This window comes from Dasypus novemcinctus, chromosome 2 (assembly GCF_030445035.2).
Source record: "Dasypus novemcinctus isolate mDasNov1 chromosome 2, mDasNov1.1.hap2, whole genome shotgun sequence".
Classification (NCBI taxonomy): Eukaryota; Metazoa; Chordata; class Mammalia; order Cingulata; family Dasypodidae; genus Dasypus; species Dasypus novemcinctus.
In genome coordinates, this window is record NC_080674.1 from 85,249,841 (window position 1) to 85,274,905 (window position 25,065).

The 25,065-nt window shown below is 36.5% G+C and overlaps 1 protein-coding gene across 1 annotated transcript in view; it reads left to right on the forward strand.

The window, feature by feature from the left end:
- VCAN (versican) overlaps positions 1 to 20,804 on the forward strand; it is a 122,133-nt gene extending 101,329 nt beyond the window's left edge. Inside the window, exons 13-15 of the mRNA XM_058275658.2 lie at positions 13,173 to 13,317; positions 19,000 to 19,182; positions 19,327 to 20,804. Coding sequence (XP_058131641.1) covers positions 13,173 to 13,317; positions 19,000 to 19,182; positions 19,327 to 19,454 — 456 coding nt within the window. The 3' untranslated portion in view covers positions 19,455 to 20,804. The remainder of the gene's footprint in view (positions 1 to 13,172; positions 13,318 to 18,999; positions 19,183 to 19,326) is intronic.
- Positions 20,805 to 25,065: the final 4,261 nt, after the last annotated feature.

The window sequence follows — 25,065 nt, forward strand, 5'->3', positions numbered from 1 at the left end:
TTGAAACTATTAGGAGCCTTGATCATACTACTTTGTATAAATATACCTTCCAACAAGGAGATTAAAATCATTCCCTGGATCTCAGAGATATAAAGCTGTTACCATCTTGCTCTCTAACTGCCAGGAATAAAATTCTTACCAGGGGAATTATGTTTAGTACAGATTGACCCTTTCTCTCTTCTGGCAGTTTACCCTTCACCACTGGGGATCAGAGACCTCATTTAATTTGATGCAGTTAACTCAAAAGAAATATTGCTTTTAGTAGCAGTGGCTAGAGGTTGAGGATTAAATAGAATTGACAGTCCAATTATATTTTTAAAATGTTGAGGACCTTTTAGAAGGTATGATTTGTTTGTCTAAAAACAAAACAAAACCAAACCCTGATTTTATTCTTCTACATTAAAAAACAACCACCACCAGAAAAATACCTACATGCCTTTCAGATTTTTACTTCACTCATCTCTGTTTTGTTAGTGCTCAAGTCAGTAATAGCCCCTGCAAGGCTATTTTCTTCTCGGAGCCCCTGTAAGTAGTCATGGCCTCCTTTATCTCCAGTTTTCTGTTTAGAGAAAACAGAGACTTCCTCTCTTCTGTACTTGTCTGAATCTAGTCAGGAAGTTCTAGAATGAGTTACTAAAGCACAGATCAATAAATGTCTTGTTTTCTAGCTCTAACCAACTCAATTTGCTCCTTGATAGTTATGATACAGATTGCAAAAGGCTAATTAATGAAGATTTCTACTTAAAAGATATGTTTCTGGAAATAAACTGAATTTTTCATTTTAATTTTGACATGTGTGGCCAGCATTGGTGAGCTGGCACACCTAGAATTTGCATCTTCCACTCACCACCTTCCACCAATTGATTAGAGCTGTGCACAAAAATGGTCAGATTCATTGTGGGTTTAATTTTGAATCCAGTGGCTACTTATCTTCTTTCATAAATAAACACATCAGTCTGTCAAGGAAAGTATGTGAGAAAAGCCAGCTTTCAAAAAGGTAGAAACAGGGAAACGGACTTTGGCCCAGTGGTTAGGGCGTCCGTCTACCACATGGGAGGCCCGCGGTTCAAGCCCCGGGCCTCCTTGACCCGTGTGGAGCTGGCCCATGCGCAGTGCTGATGCGCGCAAGGAGTGCCGCGCCATGCAGGGGTGTCCCCCGCGTAGGGGAGCCCCACGCGCAAGGAGTGCACCCATAAGGAGAGCCGCCCAGCGCGAAGGAGGGAGCAGCCTGCCAAGGAATGGCGCCGCCCACACTTCCCGTGCCACTGACTGACGACAACAGAAGCGGACAAAGAAACAAGAAACAAGACGCAGCAAAAAGACACAGAAAACAGACAACCGGGGGAGGGGAGGGGAGTTAAATAAATAAAAATAAATCTTTAAAAAAAAAAAAAAAGGTAGAAACAATAAAGAAATAGTCCTGCAGCCCAACAAGAGACACTTAAAGGAGTGGAGAATAGAAGTAACAAATTGCAGGCCATAAACCATTATTTCTTTTCTATAGGAATGTGTCCTTATTCCCCTTTTATAAATGCAGAGCTTCCTGTTCGCTCCCCTCTCCCAGATGCCTTGGACATTGAAAAGAGAATTGGCAGGACTAATTTTTGAGGCTTTCTAAGCTTGTTTGTAGGTTTCTGCTCTTTTGAAAGGATTGTACATGATTGGTGGAAAACAATGCAAAACACGAGCCTCCGTACCAAAAATTTAAGCTTTATTTTTCTACCTGAAAATCTTAGAAGACTTTCTATAAACTATTGGCAGACAGACATGGGCCTGGCTGGCAAATGCTTTTAGCTACAAGTTAGATTCCTCTTTTCTGTAAACTGCTTACACAGCATATTAAGAGCAATTTATTTATGTTAAACCTCATAAAGTTTTGTTAGCACAAAAGAACAAAGAATGGGAAGCAGATGTGTCTCGAGTGATAGGACTTCCGTCTACCATATGGGAGGACCTGGGTTCGATTCCTAGGGTCCCTGGTGAAAAAGAAGAAGAGAAAATGTGCCTGTGCAGTGAGTCAAGTACCTGCATGAGTGCCCACATGGTGAGCTGATGCCTGTGCAGTGAGCCAAGTGTCCGCCAGTGAGCCAGTGCCTGCACAAGTGAGTCCTGCTGCAAGATGATGATGCAACAAAAAAAGAGACGAAGGGGAGAGTCAAGGTGAAGTGCACCAGAGACCAGGAAATGAGGTGTCACAACTGACAGGGAACCTCTCTCCATATCAGAGGTCCCCAGGAGTGAATCCCGGTGAATCCCAGAGGAGAGAAAAATGAGAAAAGAAGACAAAAAAGAGAAATAGATACAGAAGATCACACAGCGAGTGGACACAGACAGCAAAAGCAGCAGGGTGGGGGGAGGGAGAGGGGGAATATAAAGAAATCTTAAAAAAAATAAAAATGAAAGAACAAGGAAGAACATTCCTCATCTTTTAACACATACTCATGAGTGGAAGAATATTCAATTTCTTTCTGCAAAGACCACTAAGCTGTTCGTGAACATTTTCATTTGTAGCTACAGTTCAATTTGATTCATAATCAAGAACTGGTTCTTCTGATTTTACATGCAAAACGTTACAGTCATATTGTAGTTCAGATACCCAGTGGCAGGTCAAACAATATTTACCTACCACTAGAAAATCATTTTATAATTGACAAAATTATTCTAATTTTCTTTGATGATGCAGTTGTTTCTTCTCACAGATGCATTTCCAGCATTGCTCTGTGAAACTTTAAACTCACACTGAGGCATTTAAATTTAATTGCTAATTAGTGTAAGGCAATGCATAACCATGGAGAAAGCAAAAAAAAAAAGTATGAGTTTTGGCAGTTTCTCATTGTATTTGGATTGTTAGCACTTCATAACTGAAGACCTGTGCAAACAAGCTTGGGGTAAAAGAGCCCACTGGCACCATTCATGTAATGGATTAGAAGCAAGCAGCTCCCTGGGGCTCTGCCTGGGGCCCCCATCTCACAGCGGGAGTAACTCACATCCTTAGAAAATGCTGTTGATAATTACTGCTTTGTAGGGCAGTGAGCTCACTCTATTACACAAGATTAGTGCTGCACTCAAGAGCTGGCCAGATTGTCTCTCTTGCACAGAGGTTTGCCAGCTAGGAAAATAATGGGCATGTTGCCACTTTAACAACTGTCAGGAGACCCCAAGTTAGTTTTTCTTCCCTTCAGCATATTCATGTTTGGAGGATTGGACTCCAGGCTGCCAGCATCGGGTAGTGACACCAAAACAAACGTCTCTTTCTCCTTTAAAACAAAGCTGCTCTTTTCCTTTCAGTTGTTGGTCAGCGAATTACCCTGTTCAACTAAGAGACAACAGCAAAACCATAACCTCCCTTAAAACATAAATAAGAACCCGAACCAGAGTAACTTTAAACCAGTGCAAGGATCATAAGAAGGGATGTCTTTACCTCCAGGGAGGTCAGATATCCTGTATAAGTTAAAATAAACTTAAATATACCCGGTGTGGACTATAAACAAATGACTATTGTGTACCACAGCCATCTGGGGTAGGGGGACCCACATCTTAAAGTTATCCAATGTTTTGATTTCTGTAATAAGTAGTCTGACTTATAGCCTTCTTTCCGATAACTGTTTGACCTGCCTTATGAAAGGCTGGGGGTAACTCAGAGTGGGTATTTTGAATTCTTTATTTAGTGAGAGGTAGTTTCTTATCAGCATATGCTTTGGACGGGTGAGCGGTCCTCTTGGGAAAGTGTTTTCTATTCAGAGTTTGCTTTTATACTGTGGTGGTTATCTTCTTACCCTTGGCATCAACTGTATTTGGATTTAATTTCTAGCTCTGGGAGTATATGCAGAGGCAAAATTTGTCCCAGGTGATAAAGGAAGTTTGCACACAGACAAGTCAAGTCGGCTGTCAGTTCAGGTGTCATGTAGCTAATCCAGATATGCTTTTACTTAAAAAATAAACTGACTGAATCACACTGCAGATATTTCATTTGTATGCATAGGTATTTAATTATGATCTTCTAAGAAGGACTGTAGAGTTGGCTTTGCATCTGATGCAGTTTTGCCATTGATGTAAGTTATGTTCTGATAATTTAAAAAGACAAAATGGAGAATAGTAAAACTATTGTAGTCAAGTAGAAAGTTTAGATTATACCTCTATGGCCTACAGCAGAATAGAATGCTAGCAGATTGGTAAGTGCTATCAAGCTGAAGTCCATCTTCTAGCAAATCTTCTCTTCATGTTTTCTATCACAAAAGGTATCAGATAAAATCTTTTCATCTTTTTTTTTTGTCACATGGGGTGAATAAGCATGATATTTTCTGGGTGTTCTGTTTTGTTAACAGTGATTGACTTCGTAATTCATAATATGATAGGTAGATATCACCACCTAGTGGTCATATTGTATTTTTCGTTCCAAAACATAACTCTCCCAGTATTCCATCTTTGCAGGAATAATATTCTCTATAAATTAAGTTCCTGTAGCTATGAGTTTGAAAATTCTGGTATGAATTACTTGATATTATTAGCTTCTAATGTCAAATGTGAGATGAAATGGTTTTTTAAATGCAAAGTAAGCTAACATATGAGTCACATGGTTAATAAAACCCTAGCAACCAAGACAAATTTTAAGACTAGTCTTTCTTGTATCTTCTCCTTATACACAGTAATAGGATTCAGCAGAAAGTTTTTCTTGGCTAGTTTCCTTGGCAGGTGAGCTGATAGGACTTTTTTGGTTTTCCTATGAAAGATTTTTTTTAATGGTAAATTGGCAGTGTTTGGTGGGGAGAGAGGGTAGTTGAAGCATAGTAACAAGACTGTTAAATGGGGGAAAATCCAATTTATAGTTTGAAGCTTTAGTAAATTCTTCAAGCAACAACAATAATGTATTGTGTCTCAGAATGGCTTCACTGGACAAATATCAAGCATAGTTTTTATCAATTGAATGTATGTGATTATTTAAATGTGCTTGGCAAAATCTGTAATAGTTCCAAATATAGAGGTCTTAATTGGCCATTCAAAGCTATCTAAATTATGTGAATTTTAAAGAAGAGTGACTGCTTCTAAGCTGAAAAATTATAGCTAAATATGTTGATAGATCAGTGGTTTTATATAGTAGATTCTTGGCAGTTTCACTTTCAGCTATACATGAAAGACCCTGAAGAGCCACAATATGAAATATTTTGTACTTTTTCTCAGGGACAAATTTGAACTGTATCAATGGCTGGCTCATGTGTGAGAAGTATTTGATTAGTCAGTCTTTAGTCAGCTTAGTATTTCCACCTCAAGGAGTCTTCTGTTGGCTACTCTGGTAACCATTTCAGTCCTTCTCTATTACATATATGGTGGGAAATTTACTGTTCTATAAGTTTGTGCAAATAGGGACGATTCCCAAAGGTCTTAGACATATCCTTTCTTCATTACAAGAAGCTCCTATCTATGTAATGGTGTGTGTGTGTGTGTGAGAGAGAGAGAGAGAGAGAGACAGACAGACAGAGACAGAGAGAGACCCAGAGAGAGAGAGAGAGAGAAGTTCTTGAAGTTATGGGTCACAAAAAGCTGGACATTAATCTCACCGAGTGTTTTCTCTTCATTTATATCATACCATTTAGGAGCTAGAGCTAGCAGAAAGGAGAAGAACCAAGAGATTCTAGGTAGCCTGTGTGACTCTTTGGGAGAACCAGTGCCTATTGATGATAATTTGTAGTTATTTGACCAAGTTAAGGTGAAAAACATTTAAAATGAGTAAAATACTATAGAGAAGGGCTAGTTATCGATTGTTTTTATAAGAATAGCTGCTCTGAAAACTTCTTAGTCATAAGATGATGATAAAAGGGATCTAAGAACAAAACTCTTTGATATTCTAAGGATACTCCCTCTAGAAGAGATTGTAGCATGGTCTTTTATCTTCAGGGTTTGGTTTCTAGATTGACATTCTCTTTGTAAAGACTTCTTCAAAAACCTTGGTATGGAAAACAAAGACCAGTTTGGAATGTTGCATGGATGGTTCAAGACCTTTGATTTTCACTACTCAGCTGTATGCATATTTTCTCCTTGATCTCTTTCCCTGTATATGTATAACGTAAAGGACCAGCTGGGATGGGACTGTCAACAGCAGTTACTGACTAATACTGGATGGCCTTGTTTCCTTTCCTTAACTGGAAGCAGGACCCAAGTAAACCCCTTTACTTAGAGCAGAGAAATAAATGCTCCTTGTTTAATTGTTGTATATTTCTAAAAGAGTGCATTTTGAACTTTAGAAAAAAGCTGTTTCCCGATCTTTGCCCAAAGAAAAGGTCAGTTAATTACCTTACATTTTTATCAGCAGTGTGTTTGCTTCTTGCTTGTGGTGCCTGCTATCTGCTGAGTGTTTAGACCCTGGCCATTGATCATGGGCACATGGTGTGTATTTTAAAGATAAAAGATCCTCTGGTATCTCCTATGAGAGCTGGGCCCCCTAGTACTATGTAATCAGAGATTCACCTTGAAAGGATATAAACCTTGTCTGTAAGTTACGCATTACTGATAACTTTCAGAAGCACAAACCATTTATTTTTCAATGTTGATTGAATCAAGTTGGAGACTTGCAAAGAACTGGGAAGAAGAGCAATAGCTCTTCAGCCCTCCTGCACAAGAAAATTTAGTGCAATCACTGTTAGACCTGTGTACCTGCGGGTGTTCTTCGAGAGTTGGGAATGTTGGTGGGAGAGAAGTCGTACTTGCTGTGGAAAACCTACAGTATAATTAATATCAGACAAATCCTTTTTTTGTTGTTAAAAAAAGAACAAAGCATGGATTATTTGGAACAAAATACTCTAAGCATTTATAAAGTTTGATAGATTTTGATGAATAACACAGTCTGCTCAGTTTTTTCCCCTCAGTATTAGAACTGGTTTGTAATGAGTCCTCTGGTTTGTGGAGAGAACCATGCTTATGAGCGGTTGGATTTCAGCCAGGGTTTTTTGAGTCATTTTATAATTTTGGCAGTTGACTTATTTGAATCCAGTTGGGGGGAAAAGAAATAGAAAAAAATACTGAAAAGTGACCGAATCCAATTTAATTGAAAGAGTTGTCTTTTTTTTTTTTTTTTTGGCATTTTTTTCCTTCTTACAGAGTAGGCATTTAATTGGAACTCTGAAAAATAAAGAAACTATCATATAATTGTACAGCATTAAGCAGTTTCATACTAGGTGAAAAACAATGATCTCTTAATAAAATGTAAATCTGTTGTTTACTTTGTATATAACATGTAGAAAATTTTGCGTCTGAGCTTTCTTTCCTCTGTCAAATATATTTGAGTTTTAGATCATAATTTTTGCTGCTATCGGAAGAGAACTAAAATGCAAAGTGATTTTAAGGTTCTATTTTCAGGTGTAGTAGCTATCTCTATTTCTTGTCCCTGGAGAAAGCTACAGAGCTCAGGCCTTAGGGTGGAAAATGTGCCCCTGTGACACAGATAAATGCACAAAAATGACTAGCATTTATTTTTGTCAAAGAGGTTAAAATTATTTCTCCCCAAGCCATGTAGCTTTTAGAATTATTCTTAGTTTGCCCATCCAGCCCTAGAAGAGAGTCAATGCAGGGTGACCATCCCAGGGTATATGTTCATGATCTCAAGGGAGGAGAAAAATAGCCAGATGGGAAGGGGGTGAGTTTCCCCCCAACTTGTTCCATAAATTTACATTTCTGTATTTATGAAATACTGTCTATAAGAGAGAAAAAATCGATTACATTTTCATTACTCAGAATTGATTTTTTTTTTTAAGATTTCCTTCTTTCTTTCTCCCCCCTCCCCCATTGTCTGCTCTCTGTGTCTATGTTCTTCTGTGTCTGCTTGTATTCTCATTGGGTGACTCTGGGAACCAATCCTGGGACCTTCCAGAGTGGGGGAGAGGTGATCATTCTCTTGCGCCACCTCATCTCCCTGGTCTGCTGCATCTCTTATTGTCTCTCCTCTGTGTCCCTCTTCGTTGCATCAACTTGCTGCGTCACCTCTCTGTATGGGCCAGCACTCCGCATACACCAGCACTCGTGCGGAGCAGCACTCCTGTGCAGGGCAGCACTCTTGCACAGGACAGCACTCCGCATGGGCCAGCTCTCCACACGGGCCAGCTTGCCTTCACCAGGAGGCCCTGGGTATTGAACCCTGGACCTCCCATATGGTAGATGGGAGCCTAATTGCCTGAGCCACGTCCGCTTCCTAGAATTGGTTTCCAGAGGAGGGATTTCTTCCTAACCTTTAACTTTACTGAAAAGAAAAAGTATTACATCTAAAGTCAAAGATTTATCTTTTATACTCTTTTGCCCTGTAAATAACTTTAAATAAGATCATAAAGAATTCAGGAAGAAACAAAGAAAGCTGTTCAGAAAACTGGAACTTCCTTTGCTAAGTCAGTTTGGCAATGACATGGAGCAAAATTAGAGCATCCTAGCCAAGTTAAATCTGCACAATGGAGCTATCAGATATGAGGTAATAATGTGTCAAGCCCGTGGGTATCAGACATTCCTGTAAAAACCACAGAGCTAAAATTTGGTCCTGCACCATTAAGCCACAACTCTGCCAAGCAACAACACAGAACACACGCTTTAAATCATCTCTGCAAGCCAAATATAATTCCACTAAAGACAATTAAACCATTTACCAGAGGTTTGAGTCTGGGCAGCATAAGCCCTTAAAATCATTTCAGTGGCATGGAATCTGAGTCTCATTTCAGTGTGAAAATGAGACGTTACAGTGTTCAGATCAGGAGGAAACATCAGCTGCAAATACCTGACAGTCAATTGACTTTGATAAGTTGAAGTAACTTTTAATGAGGTTAAATTAAAAAAGAATTAGTTAAGAAATCAATGGGTCCTATCCGATAACCATATAATTTTATTATGTTCACTTTTGTTGATTGATAAAAGTAATTCATGCTTATTCTTGAGAATCTGAAAAGTATGTAAGACTATATAGAAATATCTCTTAGTCACATGTTGCTCAGAAATAACTTTATAACATTTTGCTGCATTTCTTTTTGGTCTTTTTTGTATAAATACACACACACACATACACACACACAGCTGTACCTGAGAGTAGGTGTAGAATTGGGATCGTTGTATATTTTTAGTATCTTTTTAAAATTTCGTTTATATCCCCCCTTGTTGCTTTTTGCATGCTGTCTGCTCTCTGTGTCCATTCACTGTGCATTCTTCTTTGTCTATATTTATTTTATTTCCCCTCCTCCCCCCTTGCAGCTTGCTTGCTGTCTGTTCTCTGTGTCCATTCGCTGTATACTCTTCTGTGTTTTTGCTTGTCTCCCTTTTTTTTTTGTTGTGTCACCTTGCTGAGTCAGCTCTCTGCAGTGCTTGCGGGCTGGGCAGCACTCCATGGCATCTGAGGGCCAAGTGGCTCTCCATAGTGTGTGGGTGAGCCTGCCTTCACAAGAAGGTCCCAGGACGTGAACCCAGGGCTTCCTATATTGTAGACGGGAGCCCAACTGATTGAGCCACAGCCACTTCCCTTGCTTTTTAATTTTAATTTAACACCTCTTTTGAGTATTTTCCATTGCCTTATATATTCTTCAAAGACAAAATATTTAATTATAATGCAATATTCCATTTGACTATACCATAATTTATTTTAACATATGTACAACCTATATATATATGTAAAGGTTGTTACCCTTTTACTGTGGGTATAAATGTTAGTTCACATAAAATATTCTGATTATTTTTGTAGAATAGATTTTTAGGAGAAGAGGAATTACTTGGTCCAAGGGTAGGACATTTTTGAGGCTCTTGTTATGTATTGCCAATTGTTTTGCAGAATATTTATTTCCTTCCACTGGCTATGTCTGTGTTTGCCTGTTTCACCTGTCATCTACTAGCAGCAAATAACATCTTTGATTAGGGATATGTGGTTGAAGAAGAATGTTACCCTCTGGGGATTCATTATTTTAAAACGTCAAACTATTTACTAAACACCTACTATGTGCCAGGCATAGTTCCTGGCACTGAGGATATAGATGCAAACAAAATGTTAAACAAACAAAAATCCTGTCTTCATTGAGCTGATGTTTCATTAGGGAAAGAAAACCCCATAAATAAGTAAATTATGTAGTAAGTTAGAAGATAATAAGTATTATGAAGAAAAATAAAACAAGGAAAGGATATGGGCAGTATGGGTAGTGACAGGGAAGGAGAGAATACTGCAGTTTTAAATGTGTTTACATATATTAGTGGGGTGTTGAAAATTTTCCCACTTTTAAGGACATTTTCTGTTTCTTGTAAATGGTTTTAGGAAGTAAGTTAGAAAATATTAAGCTCCAAAATCCAAAATAAATATTTGGGGAACTCTGGAGTCTTTGACCGTAGAAGGTATTAAGTATAGATTTTTGTTAGTTTTAATGAATTCCTGTTCTTTTGCTTTTTATTTTTATCCTGCTTTAAATTTCATTTAAGTCAACTTAGACATAAGGAACAGGTTGAACGTAACTTTTATACTTCTTTTTTGTTGTTCCGTTTCCTTGTCTACTATCTGTTAAAGAAGGGTAGCAAAATAAAAAGAAAGAAATTCTTGGTGGGTGGAAGGTGAGGGATGACAAGGAAAAGGAAGCAAACAAAGAAAAGGAAAATAGAGAAATAATTAGGGTCCACCATTCTTGGTTGCTGGGAGACATACCCTTCCCAGGACTCTCTGGGAGGTAACTCATGTTACCATTCAGCCTACTAGAGTTTGTTTTAAATCCTTATCATTTTTGGTTCAGTTTTTCACCAGAAAAATAAAACATCCTTCATTCTGAGTTTTGGGGAAAAAAGCACCTTTATTAAACATTTTTTGCTTCTTTGCAATGTTATCACTGCTAAAGATTGTTTTTCACATAACAGGAACCTCTTTTTTACATAATAGGAATCTCATAGCACCTACCTTAATTTTGATATGATTAAGGAGGGCAATAGAGTAAAGCTAAGAAAAGGGGTTGAAGGAAAATAGAAAGTTGGTTAATCCCAAGGTTTTCAACCTTTAGATTTTCTTCTCACAAAACATTTTATCAAAGATCTAGGGTTAACCACGTTAAAAAACAATTTAAACTGCATTTTTTTCTGAGAAGAAAAAATCCGGACCTTTTCTTAAATATATTTAAACTTTTTTTAAAGACATGAAAGTAGCGGAATTGTTGGGAGTAAATAGTAGAATCACTTTTTTGCTTGCTCTGAATTGAGAGCAGTTGACTTAAATCTATACACAGTTCTTTCTTGTCTGACTTTTATCTTTTCCAACTAAAATCCCTTAACTCACTGTTTCAAACCACAAATTTCTTTTTAATTCGATGAAAGATTAATGTATCCATGGACCCTGAAAAGATAGTTATATTAGCCACTGTCATGTAAATCTGAATCTGAGCTTCTACCATATTAAAGAAGTTTGTCTCCAGTAATCTTGTCTGCATTAGAAGTAATAAAACATGAGGCAAAGCTGAGTGGAAAAGTGATACTTCAGTAGAGCCAGAAAGACACTGAACAAACAAACTCCAATATCACATTTTACTTTGTAAGAGACTCAAGGCTTAGAAACTGGTCTCTTATTCATGGTCGAATATCATTTAATCTCTTCTAAGTCTGTTAGAATATGCAAAAGGAGTGCATTTTCATATAATTATCAGTTTTCAGGGAGGCAACATTTTAAAGTAACAAAGAATTGGACTTAAATGGGAGTCCTGGATCCCTAACTTCTATAAATTCCAAATTACTCTTAGCCATGCTGGATTGTTGTAAGAGATAAATAAATGTTAAGTAACTAACAGAAGGTGTCATCCATTATTGGTGCTAAATAAATGGTATGCATTACTATGATTGAAGGTGAAAGATAGTTCACGTTACATATCATTACTTAGTGTGGGGAATTAATAGATACCTTCTAAAAGATTTAGGTTTAAAGGTAACTAGGAGAAAAATATCAAACACAGAAATCTTTTTGCATTATCTGAACACACATTACACAAAGAAAAGCAAACATGTATTTATAGTAAAATATACTTTTAAAAGCATATCTTGTAGGGAAGCAGATGTGGCCCAAGCAATTGGGCTCCCATCTACCATATAGGAGGTCCAGGGTTTGATGCCCAGGGCCTCCTGGTGAAGGCAAATTGGCCTATGTGACAAGCTGGCCCACGTGGAGTGTTGGCCTGCACAGAGTACTGCTCTGTGCAGGAGTACTACCCTGCACAGGAGTGCTGGCCCACACAGACAGCTGGTGCAGCAAGATGATGCACCAGAAAGAGACACAGAGGAGAGGCAATAGAAGACATGGCAGACCAGGGAGCTGAGGTGGCACAAGAGAATGATCGCCTCTCTCCCACTCCAGAAGGTTCCAGGATTGGCTTCTGGAGCCACCTAATGAGAATCAAGCAGACTCAGACACAGAAGAACACATGGCGAATGGACCATGGGGGGCCGGGCAGGAGAGGAGATAAATAAAATAAATCTTTAAAAAAAAGCTTCTATATTAATTAACATAAATGTGATAAATATTCCTATCAAAATAAGTGTCTAGCTATATGGTATATGTAAGAATCACATCTAAAACAGGATTACTCGGAAAGGTTGAATATAGAATGATGGGCAAAGGTATACCAGGCAAATACAAAAAATATTATGTAGACATTATCTCAATTTTATTACCAAATAAATGCACTTGGATAAAAGTAATCTCATTAAATAAAATAAAGAAAGGTACTTTATAGTGGGAAAGATAAGAAAAGAAAGGATAAAATTTCATTGCAAATATGATCACAACTCTAAACTTACATGTGCATAGAAAGGGCTAGAAGAAACACATAATGGATTCGAGTGGTGAGATTATTATTTTTTTCCTTAATTCCCTAATGCTGATATAATTAATAAAAATAATGGAATTTCTTAAATTGGGAGTTGAGTATATATTTAGAAATCTAGGATAATGAGACCAAAATTTCTTAGCTATAGCTCATTGTCAAAGAAAAAAATAGTGGTTGAAGAAAGACTTTGAATAATCTTATATACATTTTTCATTCACAGGTTTGAACTCTGCCACCACAATCATTTTTGCTAGATGGCCTAACAGAAATTGTTGAATCCATTCTAATTGAATTGTGATGTGATGTCATTATCACTCTTACAATATTTATTACTCCTTGACTATCAGTAGTTACCTTCTCCCTCCATTCTTTCAGCAATATGAGAACTGGAGGCCCAACCAACCAGACAGCTTCTTTTCTGCTGGAGAAGATTGTGTTGTAATCATTTGGCATGAGAACGGCCAGTGGAATGATGTTCCCTGCAATTATCATCTCACCTACACTTGCAAGAAAGGAACAGGTAATGATTACTCCATTAATAATGTATCTTTAATTAATCTGCATTTCAGTTATCAAAAGAATTAAGCAAAGGACCAGCTTCATTCTTTGAGACACAAACTGGATGTATCATCTTTTGGTGTTTTGGAATATTGCTGTCTTCCTATATAATATTGAAAAGTTTGTTCTTAGTGACTGTTAGAGTTTAGGTGCTTAGGATAAAAATGTAGAATTTATTTAGCAAAACAACTTGTAGTATCTTTGAGAAAAACAACTGCCAGCCCAAGGGTCTATAGCTCTGTTTTTTGATGCTCTCCTCATCATATTAAACAGCATCAAAAATTTTAATCAGTTGCCAACATTTAAAAATTGGGATATAGCACAAAATAATCTGGATTTTTAAAAAAATTTATTTATTTTTTAAATTCATTTTTAAAAATATTACATTCAAAAAATATGAGGTCCCCATGTACCCCCAACCCCCTTACCCCACTACTACCCCCATAGCAACATTCTCCTCCATTATCATGACATATTCATTGCATTTGGTGAATACATCTCTGAGCATCGCTGCACCTCATGGTTAATGATCCACATCATAGCCCACACTCTCCCACGTTCCATCCAGTGGGCCATGTGAAGATCTACAATGTCCGATAATTGTCCCTGCAGCACAACCCAGGACAACTCCAAGTCCTGAAAATACCTCCGCATCTCATCTCTTCCTCCATTCCCCACACCTTGCAGCTACCATGGCCACTTTTTCCACACCAATGCCACATTTTCTTCCATTACTAACCACAATAGTTCATGAATAGAATATCAGTAAGTCCACTCTAATCCTTACTCTATTCCTCCATCCTGTGGACCTTGGATTGATTGTGTCCATTCCACATCTATGTCAAGAGGGGGCTTAGATTCCACATGGATGCTAGATGCAGTCCTCCTGCTTTCAGTTGTAGGCATTCTTGGCTTCATGGTGTGGTGGTTGACATTCTTCAACTCCATGTTAGCTGAGTGGGGTAAGTCCAATAAATCAGAGTGTAGGAGCTGAAGTCTGTTGAGACTCAGGGCCTGGCTATCATATGGTCAGTCCAGAGATTCAGATCCCCTAAATATATCTTAAACCCCAGCACCAACTACAATTCTGGTAAAGTAACAGGAAAGACTTGTGAAAAGAGATCACATCTGAGTCCAGCTCCATCACACAGAAACACCAACTCCAAAGAAGGGCCAACTGACATGGCAGTGAACTCCATCTGCCATGACCGTAAAACCTGTGGGTCTCTGTAGCCCTCAAAAGAACCAATACCTGGGCTTGTATCTACTTTATCTGTCTCTGAGACTCTGCTCAGGTGTGCATAAGGGCAACCCCTCTGATAACCTCCAGGCTCTTTTTTAGAGACTCATAGCCATATACTCATTTGTCCTTTCTATTTCCCCCTTGATTTAGGTAAAAAAGCATTTTTAACTCCTGTTATTATATGTAGACAGGGATATTCTGCTGGCCCGAGTCGAATCTTTTATTCAAGATCATTTTCTAGTTATGTCATCAGCTGGTACTTGGTAGTGATCCCTCGGCACCAGGGAGGCTCATCCCGGGGAGTCAAGTCCCATGCTGAGGGGAAGGCAATGCATTTACATGCTGAGTTTGGCTTCAAGACTGACCACATTTGAGCAACACGGAGGCTCTCAGGAGGGAACTCCTAGGCACATTGCTGCTCTAGGCCTTGTTCTTATTTCAGGTGCATAGGCTCACAAGCATAGTCATTAGTATCAGGGGCTCATTGTTGGACCTTCATTTCTTTTTGGTCTTTGCCATTGCACTTGGGGGATTGTTGCTGTTCCTTTAGGGACTGTGATAGAGCTCCCCTGGCTAGGAATTCAGCACTCCCTCAATTGTTGTTTTTAATTGTTTCCACTATGAAAATATCCAAACATTTTTATGTACCCTGGATAATCTGGATTTTTTACTTAAAAATTTGGCTCATATCCAAATTTGTCAGTGATATGGGGTTTTGGCACTGGGAACCATAGCCCTCACTAGATGGACAGTCCTCATTCAATCCTTCTCCATTTTTATTAACTACCTGATTTCCATAAGCATTTGGGGTTTTAAATCACTCCCTGATAAGCTTACTGAATGCTTATAAATCATTGATCAAAAATTCCATCCCTGTATCCATAACTGAATACCTTCAAAATATGAAAAAATGTAAACTCCACAATGAGAATTGCCTAGTAGACTTTAAACAAAAAATTAACTAAAGCTGATTTTTAAAAGTGAATTGTGTTTATTGTTGCTCAGTTTGATTTTTCTAAGGTACACCGCTAGCCTTCTTCCTTAAACAAATATGGGGAAGTCTATAAAAATTTTTAAACCAGCTTATTATAATTAATCATAATGTTATAACAGGAATGATATTTAGTCCTTAGACCCAGAATTTTTGCCCGCTCAAGGAGGAGTACAAAATACTATTACATTGTATACCATCCATTTATTTGACTTTGAATATAAAAACAAAAGTACACACACTATAAATATTTTAATAAAGTCTTAAACACCAGTGAGAAATTGTATTAGAAGAAAAAAAATTAAGATACACAAAGCCATAGTCTCAGATGAAAGTCAGCTGCTATTGATGACTACTTTACTCTGCTGTTTCTCCATCTAAAATAGAACTTATTCTGACTATTCTTTCTCTGAGATGCTTTCCTGACTACATGCATTACTTCGGCACTTCTGCAATGGAACTTGGAAAAATAACAAAGCAAATATTTTCTAGTGTAAGGAGATTTTAATTAACTGCTTGTCTTTATTAGAATTATTTTGTTTTGCATGTCTTAAACTTTATATAAGCGGAATTGCACTGTATGTACGCTGTGCCTTGCTTTTTTTGTTCAGCATTATGTCTGTGAGATTTATCCATGTTGATGCATTTTTGCTGCTGTAAAGTATTTCATTGTATGACTATACAACGTTTTGTTTATCACTTCTTCTGTCGGTGGGCATTTGGGTTATTTCCAGTGTTTTTCCTATTTACAACCAATGTTTCTATGAACATTCTTGAACTTGTTCCTGGTACATTTATGTGAATTTCTATAGGGTCTATTTCTAGAAGTGAAGTTGCTGAGTCATAAGATATATGTACCATCAAATTTACTAGAGAATACCAAATTGTCTTCCAAAATTGTTGTACCAATTTGCACTCCCACCAGCAATGTGTGAGAGGTCCGGTGGCTCCACATCTTCTCCAACATTTGATAGTAACCGACTTTGAAATTTTTGCCAATCTGGTGGGTATAAAATGTTATTTCTTGTGATTTAATTTGCATTTTCTTGGATGCTTTTCCTGAATTTCTTTTCATATACTTATAATTTATTTACAGCTCTTCTTTTGTAAAAAATTTAGTTCATGGCTTTTGTTTATTTTTTTAATTGGTTGCTTATCTTCTACCTATTGATCTGTAGATCTTTATATATTCTGGTTGCTAATCCTTTGATAATTATATATGTTGCAAATATCTTTTGCCAGTTTGTAGCTTGTCTCTACACTTGTACTATAGTGTTTTTCAATGAGCAGAATTCTTAATTTTGATGTCACTGGATTTTCCTTTATGGTTTAAAACTTCCTGTCTCTAAAGAAATCTTTACTTGCCCTAAGGTCATAAAGTTATTCTGCATATGATTTCTAAGTGTTTTATAGTTTTGACTTTCCTATATATTTGTATATGTGCCTTTATATATTTAAATCATCTGGAATTGATTTCACATGTATTCTCTGACATAGGGAACCAAATGCATTTTTTACCATATGAAATACCCAATTGTCCAAATGAAAAGACTACCTTTTCTCCACTGCTCTGCCATGTCGCTTCTGTCAAGAATCAAGCATATGTCAAATATCAAGCATGTATGGATCTGTTTCTGCTCTATTTGCCTATCCCTGCCAATATCACACTAACTGAATTATTTTAACTTTATAATGAGTCTTCATAACTGAATAGTTTTAAAAGGCACCTATATATTGCTTTCTTCACAGTTACAAAAGCAGCTTCTATTTGAGTCAGCGTAGCACACAATCAAGTATAGTGGAATATCTAATAAATAATTTTTAACCTTCTGCATCACTTTTGTCTCATTCTCATACTGACTAATATCAGTATTTTTCCTAATATCTGTCAATAATACAATGACAGAAGTATGACAGGTATACAGATTGGGGCTATCACTGATCCATATGCTTAGTGTAGCTTAATGATTCATAATGAAATATTACTATAACAATCTCAGTTTATTTTGTAGGAATTTGTAAAGCTGACTCACATGCAAAAATATTTTCAATTTTTCAGCTATAAACAGTTTGACTTTATGGTTCTATGTTTTAGGTTATGTCTATCCAAATGCTAATTTCTTATTCAAGATATGCTTGGTTTGTGTTTCATTAAAGACAGCTTTGTTTGAAATGGGGCCAATATCTTCCAAGGCATTTTATCAAGCAGAAGCAAATTAGAGGAACTAAATATTTAAGTTAAGCTTGAATTTGCTATAACAAAAGAATAGAGCTCTAAACAGCCTTCTGATGATGTAAATAAATTTAAATAATAGTAAACTTTTAATATTAGAAGTTAGCATCCAAACTTCTTGTTATCCAGCTTTCTGGTAATCATTCTCCCATTGAAGAATTATATTATTTCATGAGAGAATATAACATGGTCTTGTAGACCATGTGATGTCAGAGTTCTTTAACTATGATTAAGAAATGTGATTTAGGGAAATTATATTCAAGTTAAATTTTTGTTGGAGATACATAGCAAAGCTCATTTAATAAAAATTAATTTTAAAATGTACATCATTTAAAGCAAGTTTTATTCATTTCTGTATACAAATATTGAATACAACTATAGGTTTCCACAAATTCAGTTGGATCTATTTTCCAAGCTTCTTGAATGTCAAATTAGTAAGGTTTCTTTTATGCCTCCTTCTTAAGATTATGTCTAAGTTCATGTTTAGACTTTTTCATTCTAAATTAAAAATAAATAAATATTCGAAGCTTTATCCTTACTCTTCTTGAGAGTTGAAATTAATATTTGTAGGGTGATTATAAAACTGAGGCATGAATACTGTGGCTCTCCCTTTCCCCTATCTCTATAAAGAAGACAGAAAAGAGTAAGTAAACTTAAATGGAACCAGGAGATATTTTACTTACACTTACGAGTGTGTATCTGATTTTGAAACTATGTTATTATTAACAGATTATAAGTTTTATCATGGAGGTAACAATAATAGTTAATTTTTACAAATCCATTCTGGTCCCAAGTGAAGGTGTGTAATTAATAAATACTTAGGAATGGTGGTCAAAACAATACGAGAGGGCCACATGTTGGCACAAAACAGAGGTTTTTCAATTTGACTTTTTTTTTTTTTTTTTTTTTTTTAGAAAAGTGGCCCTGCCAAGTAGATAGAAGAATGTATGGCTATTTATTCATATGGTTCTTTAATAAAACACAATTTAAGATAAGGCAAACTGGTATTCAACCAAACCCCAAAGCTTCAAGATTCAATTTTTCTCTTCAAAAAATTAATTTCTTAATTCTAAATGATTGCCTTTAACAAACATGCTTGGTTTGGTACCATAAAGAGAGATTCATACTAACTGCAATAATTAGATTGCTGGGAAATAACCCATTTGCTTTTCTTTAGTTGCTTGTGGCCAGCCCCCTGTTGTAGAAAATGCCAAGACCTTTGGAAAGATGAAACCCCGTTATGAAATCAACTCCTTGATTAGATATCACTGCAAAGATGGTTTCATTCAACGCCACCTTCCAACCATCCGTTGCCTAGGAAATGGAAGATGGGCTATGCCTAAAATTACCTGCATGAACCGTAAGTGGTACTTTAGAAAGAATGGACAACCATGCTATAACAACTACTAGACGCCTTCATTTTATGGCTACGGTCATGGTAGTTTAGGGTATGGAGCAAGTAATACTGTTATGTTTTCTTTCCTTCTTTCTTTCCTTCATGTAGCATCTGCATACCAAAGGACTTATTCTAAGAAATACTTTAAAAATTCCTCATCCGCAAAGGACAATTCAGTAAACCCATCAAAACACGATCATCGTTGGAGTCGGAGGTGGCAGGAGTCGAGGCGCTGATCCCTAAAATGGCAAACGTGTGTTTTCGTCATTTCAGCCAAAGTCCTAACTTCCTGTGCCTTTCCTATCACCTCGAGAAATATTATCAGTTGGTTTGGAGTTTTTGGATCATCACTCAATCTTTTTGGGTTGCCATGCTCCCAAAATATTTTAAATGAAAGTTTTGGCTATCAACAAGAAAGCCAGCAAAATGAAAGAAAATGAGGGCAGAAAGTAACCATTTCCAGCCTACCTAATTTCTTTAGTTTTCTATTTGCCTCCGGTGCAGACCATTTTCTAATGTATACCAGCCTACTGTACTATTTAAAAAGTTCAATTTCAGCACCAATGGCAATGTAAATAAGATGATTTAATGTTGATTTTAATCCTGTATATAAAATAAAAAGTCACACTGAGTTCAGGCATATTTAATGATGATTATGGAGCCTTCAAGGTCTTTAATCATTGGTTTGGCTGCTTTTATGTACTTTGTTTAGGCTGGAAATGGTTTTACTTGTCCTTTATATGTTGGCAAGACTGAAGGCGGCTTTTTCTGGACAACTAACAAACACAGCAAACACACAGTCCTATAGGGCACTGCACCCATCCCAGCCATAGGTGCAATTTGCTTCCATGTGACGCAGAAGCATGGCAGACCTAGCGACTGCAATGTGGAACTTTTCTTTGCTGCATTCCTTTTTCTTCACTTTCAAGAAAGGCCTGAATGGAGGACTTTTCTGTGACCAAGAGCATTTTTTAGGGGTCAAAGTGCTAATTATTAACTCAACTGGGTCTATTTTTTAGTGGTTTCACAACACTAACTCTCGAGGTTAATGCATTTCAAATGGATAGAGACCTTGGGCACTGGAGGGTGGGGGATTGTTAAAACAACAGCAACAACACACATGCAAAGAAAGAAATTTGTATATATAACCATTTTAATCTTTTATAAAGTTTTTGAATGTTTATGTATGAATGCTGCAGCTGTGAAGCATACATAAATAAATGAAGTAAGCCATACTGATTTAATTTATTGGATGTTATTTCCCCCAAGACCTGAAAATTGACATAGTATGCTAGTTATTTTTCTGTGTTAGTCTTTATACTTCCCTCCCACAGTTTGGAACCATATAATATAGGTACTTTGTCCCTGATTAAATAATGTGATGGATAGAATGCATCGTGTTTATTATCAAAAGAGTGGAAAGTGTTTAGCTTTCAGCAAATGGTGTTTGCCCATCTAAGCAATGAGCATATGTATCGAAATAGTGTGGCCATTTCTTCCTGTTAGGTGGAGTGTGTGCTGAACTTTCTCCCTTATCCCACTCTGTTTTCTCCCTTTTATTTGAATAAAGAGACTGCTGACAATGACTTGGAATCATTATCCACTTAATTGAACGTTTAAAGAAAAACCTGTAATGGAAAGCAGCCATTTGGGAATCTTTTCCAAATTTTAGATCAACCTTGAGAAGAGTAGACAACAAATAAAATGCAAATAGAAAAAGAGCAAGCAGAATTTGGCCCAACATTGATTCTTCTTCATGAAATCTTTGGCTTAAAAAAATGACGGTGGCTATAATCATACACAGTGTCTTTAAAAGTTTCATTGGTTGCCGCATTAAATGTTATCTTCCTTAAATGTTCTAGCACATAGAACCACACTGTGTCCACCTACTAGGTTTTAATTTTTTGCTCTTCCATTAAAATGCACATAATTCTCTCCTGTATTTATAATACCATTTTTGTATAGTGTAAAATGTGAATGACCTTTTTTTGCGTTATGTGTGAATGAAAATCTAATATCTTTGTAACTTTTTTATCTGCTTTTGTTTGACCAAAGAAACCAAAAATCCTTCTTTTACTATACCATGACTGGTCTGATTATTTACAATTATAAATCCTAATGGGATTTAATGTGCACCAACATTTTTACATTCTGATCCATCATGGAGAATAAGCTGCTTGTTTGGATGAAATACTTTTGTGGTGAGCAGAGAGATGGTTTTATCTGGTATCTGCAAATGTGGAGTGGAAAATTGAATAATTCCAATTATATTGAAATAATTCCAATAATGTTTTCCTCTCCATACCTATGCATTAACCACAAATAGAAAAGAAACATGTGATGGAAAATGATAGCTCATAAATATGAATACAGAAGCTTCCTAAGTACCAGGCCAAGTGCCCTTATGTGCATTATCTCACAACTAGCCTATGAGAGAAATGTTATAACTATCTGACAGATAAGGAATCAGGCATGGAGAACTGAAGTCATTTGTCCAAGGTCACATAGCTAGTGTGTGGTCAACCCAGTAATCTGACTCTAGAGCTTGCATGATATTCTCAAGAAAAATAAAATATGTTTTTTGATTGTTATATGTTTGGGAGGTTAAATCACTGACTAGAAGATCATACCTAGATAATCACCAGAGGATATAAAAAATGTCAAGTTCCCATCCATCCAGATATCCATCCATTTATTCATTTTTCATTCATTCACTGTTTAAGTGCTTACTGTGTGCTAGACCCTGGGGATTAGGTGATGAATGAGCCAGACAGAACTCGTTCTCCCCACATAATGTTTTTATACTGGATGCATCCTGTGGGAATTAATTCTATTTGTGTCTTTATTGATCATTTGGAAGAACAAGTCCATTCTATGGGCTGCAGTTGTACAGAGATGCATAAAGGGCAAAGGTGAGTTGAAATTATTTTGAGGCTTCTTTCTTAAAATATCAAAAATATTTTGGACATTGGGCATAAATAGATGCAGAAAAGCAGAGACTCTTATTCTTCCTGAGCTTTCCCTTTTAGAGTAAATCTCATATCTTTATACAGAGCTTTGAACAAAAATGACACAAAGTAAGAATTTGCATTGTTTCTACATACACACTTATTAAATATTTATAAATCCATCAAATAAATATTTACTGTGATAGATGCTAATAATGGAATCTGAGGAATGTCCCATTATCCAGAATACTGGGACGTAATGAAAAGTTTAAGGAGACTTGCATTACTCAAAGTCAGCAAGAGGCAGATTTCTATCCATTTGACCAGCCAGCTGGCACATCAGGGGAAAGGTTGTGCCCCTCCCATAGAGAGCTTTTGAATGAATGGTCTTCTAGGGCAGCTGAGATGGAAAGGAGTAAGAGAGATTGTATAGGGAAGGATATGCCAATTGAATGTGAAACTAAGTTGAACTTTGCAGATCTTAAGTGAATTTTCAGCATATAACAGGGAGTAGGAACTGGAATAGCCACAAGCTGTTTGTCTAGAAACCATATATCATGTACAGTAAACTTATGGTATTTGGAAATGAACAGCAACAATAAAAGAAATAGGTTGGGAAAAGGTTCAGATTTGATTTTATGTATGACCTGTGCATAATTGTGCCCCAGGTACACAAACTACAAAAGAAAAACTTATTCTAAAGGCCAAAGATGTTATTATAAAGTGACAAAGGACCATGATGACTTCAACATTTTTAATGTGTTTCTTTTCATGTTCTTTAATATTACATACACAGTTGAACGATTTTTGAAGAAAGCTGTTAGGGACATGTTAGTATTGACATTCGTGCATCCTTTTTTTTACTCTGCTGCAATTTGTATTTGCTAAACATACAAGAATTCATCCAGATGGTTCTTTTCTAAAACAAATCTAAACAGAAATTTTATGAAGATCCTTGAATGAGTCATTCAAGATTGCATAATATCTTTTCATTGTTACTCATTTCTGTATCTTTGGTGGACACAACAATGCAGTCTTCTAGATTGTGTTATTGCAATTTACTGATATATAATTGATTAAAATATAAATATTATAAAATTTGAAAGATAGTTTTATAAATTATAAAATGTTATTAGAAATATATCTCAATGGGATGATTAGGACTTTTTCCCAAATTATGTTTGTTTGTTTTTTAAATTAAAGAAGTAGTAAGTTTACAAAGCAATCATGCATAACATATAGGAACCTGTATCCTCCCCACCACCCATATCTTACATTGTTGTGGAACTTTTTTTTTTTTCAAAAGTTTCCAGAGATTGAACCCAGGACCTCATACATGCGAAGCAGGCACTTAACTACTGAGCTACACCTATGCCCCACATTGGTTACAATTTATAAAAGAAGATCCAAACATTACTACTACCTGTAGTCCATAATTTACATTAGATGTATTTCCCCATAAACCACCCTATTATTAACAGAATGTATTAGTATTGTGCCTTTGTTGTAGTTCATGAAAGAATGTTCTCATATTTGTACTGTTAACCACAGTCCATCATCCACTTCAGAGTTCACTATGTTATACGGTTCCATGCCTTGTTCAGTCCATTCAAACTGTATACTCAGTGCCTCTCAATATCATCACAGAGTTGTGCTTTCATTACCTCAGACAATTTTAGAACATTGTCAATACTTCCAAAAGACAGATCCCCTACCAATGTATATCCCCCTCTTATTGATCCCTGGCAACAATATTATTGTTAACTATAGTCCATTAGTTAAATTGTTGTGTTTTCCCTACGTATCACCATATTCTTAACACCCTATAATAGTGACGTGCCTTTGTTCTAGTTCATAGAAGAATATTCTTGTATTTGTACTATTACCCACAATCCTCATCCACCAATGACCTCATTATGTTAAACAATACCAATATTCTCCTCTAGTTTTATATCTGTTGGTATCTACATCCCTAGACTTCCCCTTTCAGCCATAATCACATTTATAAATCAGCAGTGTTACTTATACTAACTATAAGGTGTTACCATAAACTCTACCCATTTCCACGTATTTACAATCTTATTAAAAATACTATCCTAATCATAAGCACCCCTTTCTAACCCTCATTCTATCTCCTAGTAACCTATATTCTAGATTTTAACCCCATGAGTTTTGCACATTATATTTACTTCATATTAGTGAGACCATACAATATTTGTCCTTTTGTGTCTGGTTTATTTCACTCAACATAATGTCCTCAAGTTTCATCCATGTTGCCATATACATTCTGACTTCATTTCTGCTACACCTAAGTAGTATTCCATCATATGTATATACCACATTTTGTTTATCCATTCATCAGTTGATGGACACTTGGATTGTTTCCATCTTTTGGCAATTGTGAATAATGCCGCTATAAGCATTGGTGTGCAAATGTGAGTTTTGTGCCCCTGCTTTCAGTTCTTCTGAATATATCCCTAGTAACAGGATTGCTGGGTCATATGGCAGTTCTATATTTAGCTTCCTGAGGATGCACCAAACTGTCTTCCACAAAGGCTGCACCATTCTACACTTCCACTAACAGTGAAAGAGTGTTCCCGTTTCTCCACATCCTTTCCAGTATGTGTAGTTTTCTGGCCATTCTACAAGACGTGAAATGATTCTCACCTTAGTTTTGATTTGCATATCCATAATAGCAAGTGATGTTGAACATCTTTTCATGTGCATTTTGGCCATTTGTATTTCCTATTTGGGAAAATGTCTATTGAAGTCTTTTGCATATTTTTATTGGGTTGCTTATATTTTTATTATTGAGTTGTATGAACTCTTTATATAACAATCACACCCTTATCCAATACATGGTTTCCAAATATCTTCTCCCATTGAGTAAGCTACCTTT